At 44.9% G+C, this 14,920-nt stretch overlaps 3 protein-coding genes across 3 annotated transcripts in view; 2 read left to right on the top strand and 1 right to left on the bottom strand.

The window, feature by feature from the left end:
- T265_15057 (hypothetical protein) overlaps positions 1-2,662 on the top strand; it is a gene marked incomplete at both ends in the record, with an annotated part of 6,912 nt that extends 4,250 nt beyond the window's left edge. The window contains one exon of the mRNA XM_009176410.1: positions 2,567-2,662. Within this exon, the coding sequence (XP_009174674.1) occupies positions 2,567-2,660 (94 nt within the window). The remainder of the gene's footprint in view (positions 1-2,566) is intronic.
- A 1,349-nt stretch (positions 2,663-4,011) lies between these two features.
- The window catches only part of T265_10130 (hypothetical protein), a gene marked incomplete at both ends in the record, with an annotated part of 29,407 nt that continues 18,498 nt past the window's right edge, over positions 4,012-14,920 (bottom strand). The window contains 2 exons of the mRNA XM_009176406.1: positions 4,012-4,361; positions 10,633-12,446. Coding sequence (XP_009174670.1) covers positions 4,061-4,361; positions 10,633-12,446 — 2,115 coding nt within the window. The remainder of the gene's footprint in view (positions 4,362-10,632; positions 12,447-14,920) is intronic.
- T265_10131 (hypothetical protein) lies at positions 4,891-8,012 on the top strand (the record flags this gene model as incomplete). The annotated part of the gene is made up of 3 exons (XM_009176407.1): positions 4,891-5,191; positions 6,096-6,273; positions 7,844-8,012. 3 exons carry the CDS (start codon positions 4,891-4,893, stop codon positions 8,010-8,012), a joined length of 648 nt encoding a protein of 215 aa, XP_009174671.1.

Genomic DNA, 14,920 nt, shown 5'->3' with positions numbered 1-14,920 from the left:
GGCTCAGAAATGGTGATAGATACAAAATAAACTTCGAAAATGGAGAAGTTTCGAAGCATATTCTGCGATTCACGCCATGACTGGTGGCCGGTGCGGCAGAAGTGGCTATGGACGACACAGGGAGCTTAGAACTAACAAGCGTCTGTGGAGCGGTTCTAATCAGTTAGGCCGATGCGCGGCGTTATGCGGTTACAAACGGAGAGGATTTATCAACAAAAGTGGCTTAGATCCACGGTTCATACGCGTAGACTACCAAAAGTTTACGCAATCTCAACCCCTAAGTTGTATCAGTACACAGACCTACAAAGACCTGGGTTGGAAGATCAAAGATTTAAGCTCGATCCAAATGAAATTGGATTTTCCAAGCCATCGGCCTTAAGACTTAGACCCCTGAACTACAGGCAAGACACTTTAAACGACCTTACACAAATTAGTTAGCAAACGAGTGTACTTTGCAAATTGCTTAAGATTAGGGTTCAAGCAGAGCATAAGGTGGACGTCGATTCGGAGACTACAAGTGCCTGCTGAGCCCCAAGAGGAGCGAACCAGGTCGAGGGATGTCAGATGGTTTTCAGTAACTTTATGAGTAAGGTGTTCCGGTGATCCAGTGTATTGGTCGAAACACATTTTGCCGACGAGTTTTGTCCGCTTTAATCTTGGTTACCTTAGTAGCCTACTCATTTGATCTAACAACCTCTTCTCAGAAGCGAAGCGTTCTTCAGCTAGAGGCACCGATTATTTTGAAAAGTGTGACAATGTTCAAAAACTATTAAACACACCATAGACAAGAATGTCTACATTAAATTATTGAACTTGGGAGAACAAGAATGGCAAAATGAGCCTTCGTAATATTATTAGCTAATACCAACCCTACTGAGAAATCCTTTGGCTTGATAAACCAGCAGCATCTCAGAACAGCTTGTGCAGCAATACACTTGACAGGTGGTTATAAGTACATTTACAGACCTTGGCACTAATGACATCAAACATGCCTTTCAATACAACAATTGGGTAACCAATATTCTCTCATTATACGACCCACCTGGCTAAAGGGTTATCATATGACATACCACAAAAACTACCGACAGCATTCGTGTGGAATGCTGGACATATAGGCCGAGGACCCTAAATATACTCCCTGGGCAATATCGATGACTCGACTGTCAGTCCAAATAAGCAAGTCTTTCTGGCCTTCACACAACAATAACCGTTAGGAATAGCCGAACTGTGATGCAGGTTGCGTTGTCAGAACTTCCAGCCTCGGCGTATACTTCCAGTTCTTTTAGTGTTCTTAACTAATATGACACACAGTTTGACCACTTACATCAATACTACTTAGACGCTTTTGTTTCTGCAGTCTATTTTGTCTGCCTTTTACACGTTGCTATGGTATGCTTGTGGAAACACGCTTTTGTTTTCACTTTTTAAAATTGATCCAATCAGTTAAAGTCCCACATCTGACCTGTATTAGCGGAGTTGCGCAGAAAACGCCGAGGACATTCTTGCACAATACTTCTGTTACTTGATGGGAATCATGACTAACAACAACCCTTCGACCAGAAACTGCTACGAAGTAAATTAATCTGGTTCCCAGGAGAAAGTTGGAACACAGAAAGCAGAAAATGGGTTCAGGGTTGATGATAAGCGAAATGGGTACAAAGCAATGTCTACAGAACTTAGCCTTATCGACGGGTGCGGGTACCGATTGGTTGACGTCCCAACGTCACAAATGATATTACCCTGTAGCATTTCTAGTTTTTATTTAATTGTCAATTTAGTAATGCTGTATCTCCGTTTCTCGTTCGTTTTAATCCTAACGCTCACACAGTCGCGTCACTATACAAAAAGCATGTTAATCTGGTGGTCATTCGCCTTTGAATTCAGCCATTAATCGAACGTTCTTCAGAACGATCTTGATGATCGGCCCTTTTCCTCTATTGCCCGCCTCGCCGAGTACAGAAACAAAAGACTCCAGGAATCGGATACCAGTAGTAATCCTCGGAATGACCTAATTCTTCCGTTCACGTTGTGACCTTTAACAACGAGCCGGTCACGAGACCAAATCGAGCGCATCGTTACTGGCCACTCATGGTATAATCAGTCACTTATTACTCAACACTTGGGTAAACTCAGACTACGCACTCATCTGGTATGGTTTTCCTCCAAGGTTTTCGGAAGTGCACAAACGGCGGATACCGCGTTCGGAAACTGAGGTACGTATCAGAAGCACCTGCCGGATTCTCTTCTAACCGATGCCTGACAGAATTTGTACTCTTTGATGAGAAAAGGTGCTCCGATCGATGGGACAAACACTGTCCTCATACGACGGTCCATGAAGCGAAGAATACAGGGTAGCAAGCTGGATCTCGGTCTGGTAGAGGTTACATAGACTAAGTTTCCAAATCCTGTCAGATGATTGTACAGCATACTTATAAGCGATCCACAATTTTCGTATCCCTAGATTCTCCGAGCGTATTCGGCTCGGTAGTCCCATATGCTTTTGTTGGCACACTTACCAAACAGGAAACATTCTCGAAATTTCGATTTAATGTATTTTTATACTTAGGTTCACAGACACCAGCATGTGGGAAGCCTTCGATGAGATAATAAGGCCATCCGGTCTTCAAAAGCCTTACACAAGAAAAGATGGCAGGGGTTTTTGAAGTGACGAAAGGCGGTCCGTTTTTGGCATAGACCCACATCCATAAGGCGTAAGGTCATGTTCCTATGCATTCAGTGACTGGAAACATTATACGTAATCCAGATAAAAGCAATTTGGGCCGTGATTTGAGCTCGAGATACCTTCACGGTTAAAGCGCAGAATTAATGACAGGAAGATCCGTAATTCGAACTCAACTCCGGCATCTCGCCTGCACCTGGTTGAAGTTGGTCAACTTGGCAGTACCTCAGTCCTCGTGATACCTTCAGGGGCGAGATGGCCCGTGGTTAGAGCGCGAGTTACTAACCAGTGTCTAGGCTTGGGCAACCTGCCAGTATCCCAGCCCTCGTGCTTCCTTCGGGTGGCGTGGCAGCTAGGCACCGGAAGGGTGTTACAACTGAGAAATTTTTCTTTACCTTCAGGTGGTATAGCAACCAGGCATCGCAAGGGTTTTACAGCTAGATGATTTATCACATTTGCTTTACTTGAGGTTTTAAAACCTTTCACTTATTTCGTATCAGTTCTGACTGTAGTGACTGTAGTCCACGCAGCGACCTCTAGGACCGGGATCGTCTTGGTTAGGTGTAGACAGACTACCGAAGTGGAAGATTTCTGAATATCGAGAGAGAGAGAGAGAAAAGCACACTACAGTGCGCGTTCCTTTGTTGTACGGTTGCGATATGTGGACCTTACGGGCAGAAATGAAATTATAGCCACTGTCTCAGAACTACGGCCTGTATAGGTTGAAGTTAACTGATTGCGAACAAAACAATTATAAAACGAGTAGGGAACATATCCAACATTAGAAAGTGCAGTGGCCTGATCACATATTGCCCGTAATCAGCAGTCAGCCGTATGCATGCTATACGGTGTTGTTCGTCAATAAACTGGATAAGAGTGGATTGCATCGGATCGAATTCGATGCCGTCGGCCAGCGAATCCAGAGGTAGCAACGAATTGTTGGGTAGATCTGATTCAGGATGATGCAGGCAAAGATGTGGTTCATTTAGCAGAAATATTACCAACTCTGGACAATGTCTGTGCGATCCGCTTTCTACAGTGGGGTGTGCCTGTCCGTACACCTAGCTTGAGAAGCTGTAATGACATTCTTGTTGTTAAATCCTACTCAGATTGTCTGGCTCAGTGCCTGACGTAGACATGACAGTGAGGAACCAGTATGCAGCACCAGGACCGAGAGACATCAAGCTGTCAAAATTGTTGTGCCAGATTCACCACATGAACTGCTACAGTCTACGATGTGATCATACCTGTTTTTGCACGGAGACCGGGAGAAGGTTTTAAATCTGCTCACTCATCCACTGACCCAATACACATAAGCAAAAACGTTGCTACATATTCTGTAATTGTGTACAGTGGCGCTAAAGGACACAAAGCATTTTATTAGCTAGCGCCGGCTCTGAGGTGTGGTGGTGAGTCTTTGTGAACGGAAAAGTCACCTTCACTGTGAGCCGCAGCTTCTGGTGCATTTTCATAGGCTTCTCTAAGCACGCGACGAATGGCTGTCAAAATATTTTGACGTTGTTGTACGATGACTGGCATGCTGAGGGTTTTCGGAGGAGCCGACTTTTCCAGAATGGCCAACACAGGTGCCATTGTTTTCAATGCACATTTGGCTTCTTCCCTGTTATCGGGCACGAGGGGAATAAGTGACAACTGACCCAACAGCGCCCACAAATCATCCCTAAAAATAGAAGAACAGGGAAGGGGATCAAGGGACATTCAGTTGGCGAGCACGTAGATGGCAATATCAAATTAGACAGTGCTGAGTATTCATAAAAACTTGTTTTGCAGCCATACGGTGAAAAGGAGAGACGTAGCACCAGACAAACCAACGTTTTCAAACAAACTATCCACATGCTGAGACAATGGGCGTCGCCACATCACACAGCGATGGCGCACCGAAATTTTGAGTCTCAAAATACAAGTTGTACGCACCAACTGCATATTTCCGATTACGAATGTTTCGGACTAAGAACATGATTGGCGAATTCTCTTAAAACGAAATTATTTACGAGATCACCTGGGTAGCGAATATCCCTAAGAAATGACACACTATCAGCGCATAAACAGACAAATCGATTCACGATAATATTTTCCATCGTCCATCCCTGAGCTGAATCCACTGATCGTGGATGTGGCCCACCTACCGAGGCTAAACGGATATCACGGCAGCAGGACCCCGGTAAGACGTTCCATCATATCCAAGCTGAATGAACATTGAGATCAGCATGAACGGGCTAATCACTGATGGAGCGGTGCATCGGGCGTTGCAGCCATTAAGGCGTCCCGCAGCAGTGGAAGAGGAGCAGGTACACCTGATGGCTGAATCAGAACAGCGGGCCGCCGAACAAAGCTTCAGCATTGTCCCGCCCTATCGTGAGTTTGGATACAACGTAAACTCCATTTTGTGGATATTCAACGCCATGAACACTGGTGTTCGGTTGTTATCGGGTCACCACTTGTTGAGTCTATGGGACCGATTCCAGAGGATTCGGAGTATGTGCGATGCGAGTAAGACTGACAGACCCCGCATAATGACGAGCGAACTACCGAACTACTGGGTTGAAGAGTTCAGAAGGCAGTATGCGGAGAAATGCTCAGCAGTACCAAACCTCACCGTATACCGTTCAGAAAACGTTAACACAGTGTGAGTGAAATATGCTTGACGAGCTCCAGTTGTAGTATCTACAAAGTGATGATTAGGGAAGGGGACCTGCATTTTTAGATGGTCTGTGGATCGTATGGCCAAAGATATGGATGAAGATGTGTGTTAGTTACATGTGAATACATCCAAGCGTCATATTCCAGTATGATCCAATCCACGCCAGTACAGAACTTTTGATGTCCAACATGCTTCAATACTCATGGTTTCGGCAGGACTCGACGAAAGAACGCTGAGTTCTTTCAGATCTTGTTCTTATGCGACATGACTGGAAGGTAGTGATTTCGTTTTATCCCCATTAGTTTAAGCCTTGTCTCAGAACAACTGCTTCAGATCCACGCGCTGCCATAGTAAGACGGGGGTGGCGCAATCGGTTGGATGTGGTGCCGACATGATGGCGCGCCATCCCACTATGCCCGAGTTGTTAGTGAATTTTTCGGTGAACAGTTCGGAAACCAGGGGTCTATTTGAAATGGGCCGCTCAGGTGGTCAGCAGATCACCAGGCCTCAATCCATTGGACTTTTTTCTGTCAACACCAGGAAGTGCGGTCAACAAGATCAGAACCAGAACGCCTGACCAGTTGAGGACGAACATTTTGATCGCGTGTCACTAGTTTACGTGCGACACCTGAGTGATGATTTTGCCTAATTGAGTGAAGTGGGTAGTTATGTGAAAAGGCCGGCAATGGTTTAGGCGGTTTCTTAATCAGTGTTTTAAACCTTGTAAATTTTTGTGTTGTTGGACATTAACAGGTCTTGTCTCAGCCCCATACACACTTCTTCAAGTGGGAGTCCTTGTGATGAGGCATGTGGCCTCCAACGATCTGGACTTTCTCAGCTTGATTATGAATTCCAGATTTGGAGTTGAAGCGTTATACGTGCCATGTGGTGATCGGGACCGAACAGATTTGAAGCGCCGGCCAAAGAGGGCGTAAGTATGGTGAATTCAGTGTGCCTACGAGAGAATGCAGTGCACCAAGTGATGCAGAAACCAAAACAAGCGATATGAAAGCCAGAGTTTATAGAGTTGCACCACCACACAGTAGGCTCTACATTGTCTCCGCACTCACAGCGAAGAGAAACGATACTCAGGCGTTGCTCAATAGCCCACTAGTCTGATTCAGCATGAACAGTTGAGGGCATCAGAAATGCTTGTTCCTCTATGATTGTTGCGAAAACGGACAAGGCGCCCTAGTTGCCGCGCCAGACGATGTAGCATTCCACCTGTTGGTCGCACCGACATGCTCACAAGGATGTCCGGTCAACTGGAAGATGATGTAAGGTCATACCGAGTTCCAGCTAACCTGAAGTCCGTGTAAGCCTCGGTGAATGAGACATATCCATGATCAGCCGGGTGATTAAATGACAACACAAAAAAAAACAGGAGAGACTCGTATGAGATTTCTGAACAGAACTCAAGTTCGTACGTGTTTCCGTCAACGGAAAGTAACTATAGGATGTTTCGACAACTGAGTGAAATGCTCGGGTTCTTTAGAGGCGCGCAGAGCTTGTGCACTAACCGACATTTGAACTTGAACTTCCGTCTGAAGTGATACGATTGATAATGATGTGGACGAATTTTTGTACCCAAGGGACGCACAGTTTTCGCCAAAATGAGTTATTGGCTACATCACACAGGATAGGGATGTTGATAGTGAATTTCGGTTCAAGTAAGTTATAATGAATACTTTATGTGAAGGTATATTTGCTAGAAAGAGGTCAGGTACGGGGCTCTATGCCCCTAGGTTATCCGCCCTAATATGATCGAGCGTGGATGGGTGCGTAATGATCGCTTAAAAGACCAAATCTCTGTGTCTCAAAGAAGTTCTGTTTGAACCCAATTTATAATTAAGGAATAATTTGCGAAATGCAGACGTACTATTTCGCAAACGTCCACATATTCTGACAAAAGAGCAACTATTTAGAATTCCCTTGTATCTATATAAATCTGTCTCGCGTTCGTTGTCCAATGCACACCAATCGATCGTTCAGCTGTAACGCCCTTCCGGTGCGTAGCTGCCATGCCATCCGAAGGAAGCACGAGGACTGGGATACCGTCAGGTTGCCCAAGCCAAGACAGGGGAAGTCGAGAGGCAGAGGTCGGATTCGGACCACGGACCTTCCGCTCAGTAAATTCGCGCTCTAACCACTTGGGCCATCTCGCACACCAAACGAGAAGGAAAGGTCCAAACTCATAAACAATGAAACTTCTCCCTGGGGCGTACCAATTCAGCAGCCAGAACGCGCTGGTAACATTTATGTCCTTAATGTTAAATGATCGAAAGGTCAAGTCCCACTGACAAGCTCTGATAAGATCGAATGTCAAGTTCAGTTCATCCCAGTTCGTGTCAGAATACAAGAACCATTGAGCCAATTGTGGTGTGAATAAGTTAAGGAATCCCGCAACTACCGCAGACTATCGGTGGCTGCCCATTAGCGGGAGCAGATGGGAATATTCAATCCGTTATGAGGGGGACAGACAAACTTCAGACCATTTTCAGACTGAATCCTGAGAGAACGGAAGAGGTTTGGCGCTGTGAGGCGTTAGTTCGTAGTGCTAACGTCTACTGCGTCCACAATATGGACGATGCCGGCTGTGAGCAAGACAACTACAGGTTTGAGTCCCTGGAAACAAAAGATGTCCTGCGGGAGCACCCGCACTACTCCTAACAACGTACATTTTACGAAATAGAATCTTCTTGCTACTTTGCGCCAATGTGACGTCAAAAAGGGCTCATCACTGAGTCTCAAAGAACGCGTGTATCAAACTATGGTGCGGGCTGTATTGTTGTACGGCTGCGACACGAAAATTTCGGATGGAGGATCTGGTTCATTTTCAGACCTTTGACCACCAGTCTCCTAAGTATAGCTGGAATCGACTGGAACCAGCGAATTCAAAATGTGATGAGCAGGAAATGGATTTTGTTGAGACAGGAGGTGCTTTTCTCAGATACTATATTCAGCACTGCAAACTAAAGTGGGTGGGTCACGAGTTATCACCTGCTGAGACGAGCATTGTTTTCCATGCCTAATTCAGGGTGGCGAAAATTAAGAGTTGGACAGAATATGACAAAGCAGAAGAGAATCAAGGAAGTTACAAAACAGTTATGTGCTGATGGTGCTGTTTCGGATGAGGTCCGTGTGACCACCTGTGCTTGTCTGGAGAGACTGAACGATATGAGGGCCAACCGATATCAGTGGCGTTCATGTTGTCAGTTTGTCTGTCTGAGTGCTGAAGATGCAGGCACCTCAGATGTTTGTTCTAGGCTAGCCCAAGGTTCTCCTCACCATCCCATTTACCTCTTTCCATTATAAGGATTTGTTCAACTAGATTGATAGGGTTGTGCAGCAGTAAAGCACCAATGCTTTCTTTGGCATTGCTGTTGATGGTGAACCAAAGAAAACTGAGTGGTAATATGACCAATTCAGGTCAGTCGATACGGAGTAGAATCACTGATCAAGATTATTAATAGGTCAGACGCTATCACGCATTATATACAATTTTACACCCACGTACGCATTGAAACTGATTTTTTCCCCTTTTGCTCTTACTTTTGCAACACGTTCTTCAGGTAAATTGCCGCAACAGAAAAGTCTAAATGTATGCGGCAGCCTGAGACGAGGCACCTCGGAAGTAATTCTACCGTTTTCAGTTCACCTTACCATTCCGCCTATCCCTTCAGGAATAGTGCTGGCTAACGTGTGATACTAGGGCATAAGAGTCCAAGTTCTGTGCCTCCACGATTGTGCAGCAGTGTGCATGCATCAGACTGCCTCATTTTTTGGCGAACGACGACACAGACATACAGTCTCATCATGGTAGATGGAGACTCCGACTGAAATCAGCTGATGGGTGAGTAGTTTGCTCAGGTGAAGTAACCTAAATTCGTTTCTCTACGAAGCACTATCAAAACTGATTCTGACATGTACCGTCAGTGGCGCCATAAACATCCTGTTACAGCCAGCGTGCATTCATTAGAGCGTACAGGAGCTACTACGACCCAAGCTACTCCAAAGCGAGGCGGTCTTATCCACACGAACATCGCTGTACCATAGTCAGATTGTGTTAGAGCCTAGGCGAAAAGAATGGTACACAAAATTTTCACCACGACAGGTGGTGTGTGACCAATGTGATGGATACAGCATGGGACAGACGGAGTTTATCTTGTTTCCCTTATCTGGACGAAAAATGAAAACCCACGTAATAACATTACGGTAAATCGGTGCACTACATTACGAACTCGTAAAACTGGGAAAATGATAGTTAGAGGAATTGGAGTTTACTCTTAGAGTATACATGATGTGGAGAAAGCAATCGACTTTTATAGAAGTGAGCGTAAACGGAAAAGATGGGTTTCAAAGGATTTCAAGATGAAAAACGGAGCGTAACATGAAGTTTTGAAAGCGTTTCTCGATTCCGTTGACGTGTGTTGCTTTTTCTCATATAAATTCAAAAGCAGAGTAGGATCCCCCATCAAGTAATTAGGAAAGTTGTACACTAATTAGCATTCCAGTGAAATACAGATGATTGTGGAAGAGCTTCAGATAACCCTGATCTAGAAAAGATCACCAGAACTGCATTCAAACATGAGTTCCAAATTTGCACGTAATTTATCAAGAGGTGGAAATATCTGTCCTCAACCAATACACAGCAACCACATTCAGAACTGATTGTTTCATTCGGGTCATATGGGAGTGTACCACTAGCCATCTTTCTAGGTGACCCAAGGGGTTCTTGGTTTGCCAGCCTAACAGAAATCTCGATGTGAACACAACGATACCATGCTGAATGCACAGCCACCGAAGTGATCTCTTCCTGCGTCAACCGAACAGGCGGCGCCAGGTTAACGGCTTTCCACACTGGTTTGGTTAGGTCAGACCAAGCTTATGACCAAAAATCCAAACTTAATAAGTACCATTCATTACAACAGAACGCGTGCAGATAACCCACGCACAAACACCATGCCACCAAGTTAGCTACTGCTGCTTATCCGCTTTCGTGATGTTTACATCCCAAGCCTACTTCTTGAAAAAGGCTATTCTACGTGGTCGAAACAATGTTTCACCTAATAAATTGACTATACAGCTTCTGCCACAATTTCCGAGCGGAATTTCACGTGATTATGGTTTAGCGTCAAACTGTTGCTCGCTAAACATCAGGCTAACAGGACTGAAGTTAAAACGCCGTCAGTTGGAAGTACACACTTGCTAATCGATTTGGACAAAAACCTATGGAACATTTGCAATCAAGGCATTAATAATGAATCCATGGATGACAAATACTACTTACTCATTCACATCAAAGTCCTGTTCAAATAAAACCTCAACCAGCGGAATAACCCATTTCCACGAAACGGCTTTGTGTTCAATCGCATATACGAACCACTCATGCAGTGTTGCTAGGGTGCGCCTTGTGGCCAGTTGCTGAGGCTTGCTCGTGTGCCCGAGTGAACTGCCAGAGCGAATAAGTTGAGTGGCAGCTGGAAGAACCAAATTGATCATATCCTCTATGAACAAAGGATCGTTGTAGGTCTGACGTTTTTCGGGCTGCGCGTATTTCGACGCATCAGAGGCTGCCTTTGCTGCCGATAGTTTGAGTCGTTCAACCACATGAGCGGCTACCGATACAGCAAGATTAGGGTTGGTTGATGAATGGTTAATGAGTGACTTCAACAATGTTGGTGTGGATTTCTTGGTGCGAAAATCTTCCGTTAACGGAAGCTGTTCGACCATATCCATGAACAAACGGGACAAACAGATATATGCCAGATTCCTTCCTTCCATTTTTCTCCGATTCTCACCGTCGTCAGGTAGAAGAGTAGCCTTCAAACCATCTTGTGGGGATAAACTGGACAACAATTCACAGAGAAGCGTAACCATTCGGGTTAGAAGCCTGCCGGTAGATAAAATAACTTGCCGATGAGTGCGATAAAGGAGGTCTATCCGTTCGCATACTTGACAGGGATCTTCTCTATCACCTTGAATGTGACTCATCACAAGCAAAGAATAAGATATAACATAGCCACGCATCTCGTGGCTGGTAGATAGAAAAAAGCGACGATCTTCGGAACCAACAAGAAGCTGGTTAATTTTATCACCAAGGTTGAGATTAAATTCCGAATACGCAATCCGCATTGCAATAGGAAAGAAAGCAGAATCATCCCTGGTACGTATGTCATCTCGGAAAGGCGACTTAATGTATCTGAATCGGTAATCCAATTCATTTAGAAAACTGTCAACCAAATCTGAAGCACAGTAACCATAGAAGTCCGTCGATTCACCAGCCCTGATATGTGAGAAGGAAGGGTGCGCAAAGTGGATAATTCTCAACATATTAGCCATTACACCCAAACTGGGCTCAAACCCAAGTTGACGCAATTCTGCTAATAATCCAAGACCCACAGCTACATACTGCTTCATAATGTCCAGCGTTGGAGCCACAGAAGGAGGGATTTTGTTGAGCCTGAGTGTGCTTTCAGCAATTGCGTTCAAAGTGGAAGAAAAGAGTTCCACTGTCGGGGTTTGTGCGGAAGACACGAAACGATCAAGGATTGAACGAGCCAAAGGCCAAATGTTTGGTTCATCCAAGTGAGATAAACTGCGCACCAGCGAGCTGTAAGTGGTTGCATCCAAGCAAGCATCGCCTTCATCCAGAGCCCATGCTTCGTCCGCCAGCTGAAGGGCACGGCTGGGACTTTTGAACCTCGATGCCCCACGAATCATGCTACAGTAGGCCGCTGATGTTCGTAGTTTTTCTCGCTGCTTCTGAAAGAGCTGTTCTGCAGGCCCATGCAAAGACCACAAGCCAATGACACTAGCTTCTACAGATTCTACGGGAATTTCAGATGTTTCCGGATCCAACTCAGTTTCCTCCAGTTTGGGCGAACTGTCCAGTGCATCTGACGCATTCAACCGTGTGGTGCTTTGAGTTCCAGCCGCTGTGGTAAACGAGGAAAACTCGTCCATAAAATAAAGCTCTTGTGGGTCCGGTAACGAAGACATATCTGAGTTGGGCGGAAAAAGTTGACTCTCGCTTGGGCCGCCATTGGTTGCGCACAGAAGATCAAGAAGGCGATGTAGCATATCCACAGACCAGTCTTCTTCCTAAGAAATGGAGGTTCGATGTAATGTGAAGCAACTTCATTTGTCAAAGCATGATTTCAAGAAGGTTAATCATAAATGCATAGGGTTTAATGGAATCGGAGAAGATCAACCGTTTGTACCGACAAAACCATTTAGTCCAGTTCAGCAACTGAGCAGTAGTCCCCATCCTATGAAGAAACGCCCTTGATATATATAAAAATATTTTCTCGATGAGGCTCGACGAACAAGAACCGTTTTCGACATCTTTCGGTAGACGTCCCAGAAATTGTGCCGCTATTCCCAAACAGTCAAACAGATACATAGTTGTGCTTCAGTGCCCTCAACTGCAAGCGAAGAAGTATCGTCAAGTTTCCAACCTGGTCGTGGTTCACCCTCTTATCATCCAACAGATTTGTGTTGTCTGTAGAACGATAAATTAGATGCCGTGGAATGACGTATATCGCAGACTATTACAAACTAAGCAAATATTCACCATCGTGAAAAGCATAGGTATAGATGGCAGATGCGCATTCATCGGTTAAGAGTCATGTCAGCTCCTCTCTACCTACTACCCTAAAAGTTGAATCGACTTACCCAAGTTGGCATTTACCGAATACGTAAAGTTTATAGGGATTCGATTCATAAGCCCATAGAGGTACAACGCGACGTTGTGAGACCGTTCAGAAAGTTGGTATGGCCAACACGGAATAAGGCGAAATTGTGTACGCAGATCCTCCTGAGTGATACGCACGGACATGTGGGTTTCAAGCAGTGAATTCAATGTCGCTTCCGTCGTATTACCGATCACGCGCGATTTTTAAAACGGCAACCATCCCCTTTTTCTCCTCGACACAGAGACTAAATTATTCCACTCTCGCGACCAATTTCCGGCGTGATGGGCGTGATTGCCAGACCACGAAGAGGAACCGGAAATCCTTTACCGCTTTAGCGTCCCATCAACAAAGATGTCTCTTATACTTAAAAGAAGTGGGAACAGTATACTACTTTGAGCAGTAATCGATTTCCACTTGGTTACACGAGCGAAGATGATCAAACACCAACTCTGATCGTGTTGTGCACTTCTGGTACGCATTTCTGATACCACCCAATGAGTCTAACAAATGAAATTAACATGCAAAGTAGTATCTCACGGCTTGTGAGCCACAGCGAGCTATGAGAAGCTCTTCGGAACGTAGGTCCAACTGAAGTGAGTCTGAGTGTCCCAACCAACAGGAAGAACACTTCAAAGTAGTGGGAAAATGGATAGATCAGTTGAGACTGTTAATTCAACCACAACGAACCGTACATGGTTCTCGTCCCTAAAAGATGAGCTGCGAGTCATTCAGCCCAGTCGAACAGGCTTCATTAGACAATAATCAACATTTATAGTGTTATAAAATGAAATGTAGGGGAAGGGATTACGGCCCCCTCGATCGTAGGGTTTCCCACTTGTTCCCTGAAGATTATGAATCACAGTAGCGTACCAATCAGTTTAGCACCAGAACGACAACACCAGCAAAGTGTGACTGTTCAACTTAAAAAACATAAGCTATGCTCGCTTTCAATGGCCAGAAGGCACATACAGTTGACTTGTATTGAGTTACACAGAGGCAACAACTGCGAACTGAGTTGACTGGATATCCAAGAGAGATCACGGTTTCGCTCCTTAGTGTGACAAAAAGATACCTCCTCGATTCATCTCGGGGTAGTTAAGAACTTCAGTAACTGATCTTAGCATCAACAGCCTGTCAATGAAAACTTGGATGACTGAGAGCATATTAAAATGACGATCGCAGTGATACTGTAATGCCACTCCACAAAACAGTGGCTTCGTTTTGAATAATTTCAGGCGCATCTCTGAATCAAGCTGATAAATGTCGAGTGGAGTATTCGCCTCTCAGATTCTACTTCAAGTTACATGAAGTCACAGGATAGTGTTCTGTGGAATTCAGGTCAGTATAACGGATTTCACAACTGGGAAATAGAGCAGAGGATACATCAGTTTTGATATGGGCACAAGGACTGTGGCAAACAGAAGATGGGAGCAGTAGGACCCGCGGGTCAGGTTCGAAGACATATCAGCACAGGTATTCCGTGGACTTTGAAGGTGCAGTTCAAAGGAATGAACTTAAATGGTGGAACCCAGGCAACGTCCGCACATCCCATGCAAAGTGTATACGTTTGGTGTACCAATTTTTAGTTGCAATTATTTCTCCTGCGTAAGACTCAATTTTACTGACGAGGACTGTCTTTCCAGCGTAAAAGAGCATGGATCCCTTGCAGTTCACAAGATCTCATTTCGCACAATAAAAACTGCCCAAAGAGCCAATCCAGTTCATGTGGTGTAATTCAGGCTTTAGTGTTCGCAATAAATCTCTTCGGATGAGCTAACTTTACATGCAATTGTATGAATCGTTCCTTCTGTTTCACTCACTGATTACTTTATGCGCCTATCTGTCTGTATTGTGCCATGCATACCGCGTGGGCTGTCCCTC

Source organism: Opisthorchis viverrini (assembly GCF_000715545.1).
Source record: "Opisthorchis viverrini unplaced genomic scaffold opera_v5_343, whole genome shotgun sequence".
Taxonomy (NCBI): Eukaryota; Metazoa; Platyhelminthes; class Trematoda; order Opisthorchiida; family Opisthorchiidae; genus Opisthorchis; species Opisthorchis viverrini.
The sequence above is the reverse complement of the archived record's forward strand: the minus strand, read 5'-3'. Positions and strand labels throughout refer to the sequence as shown.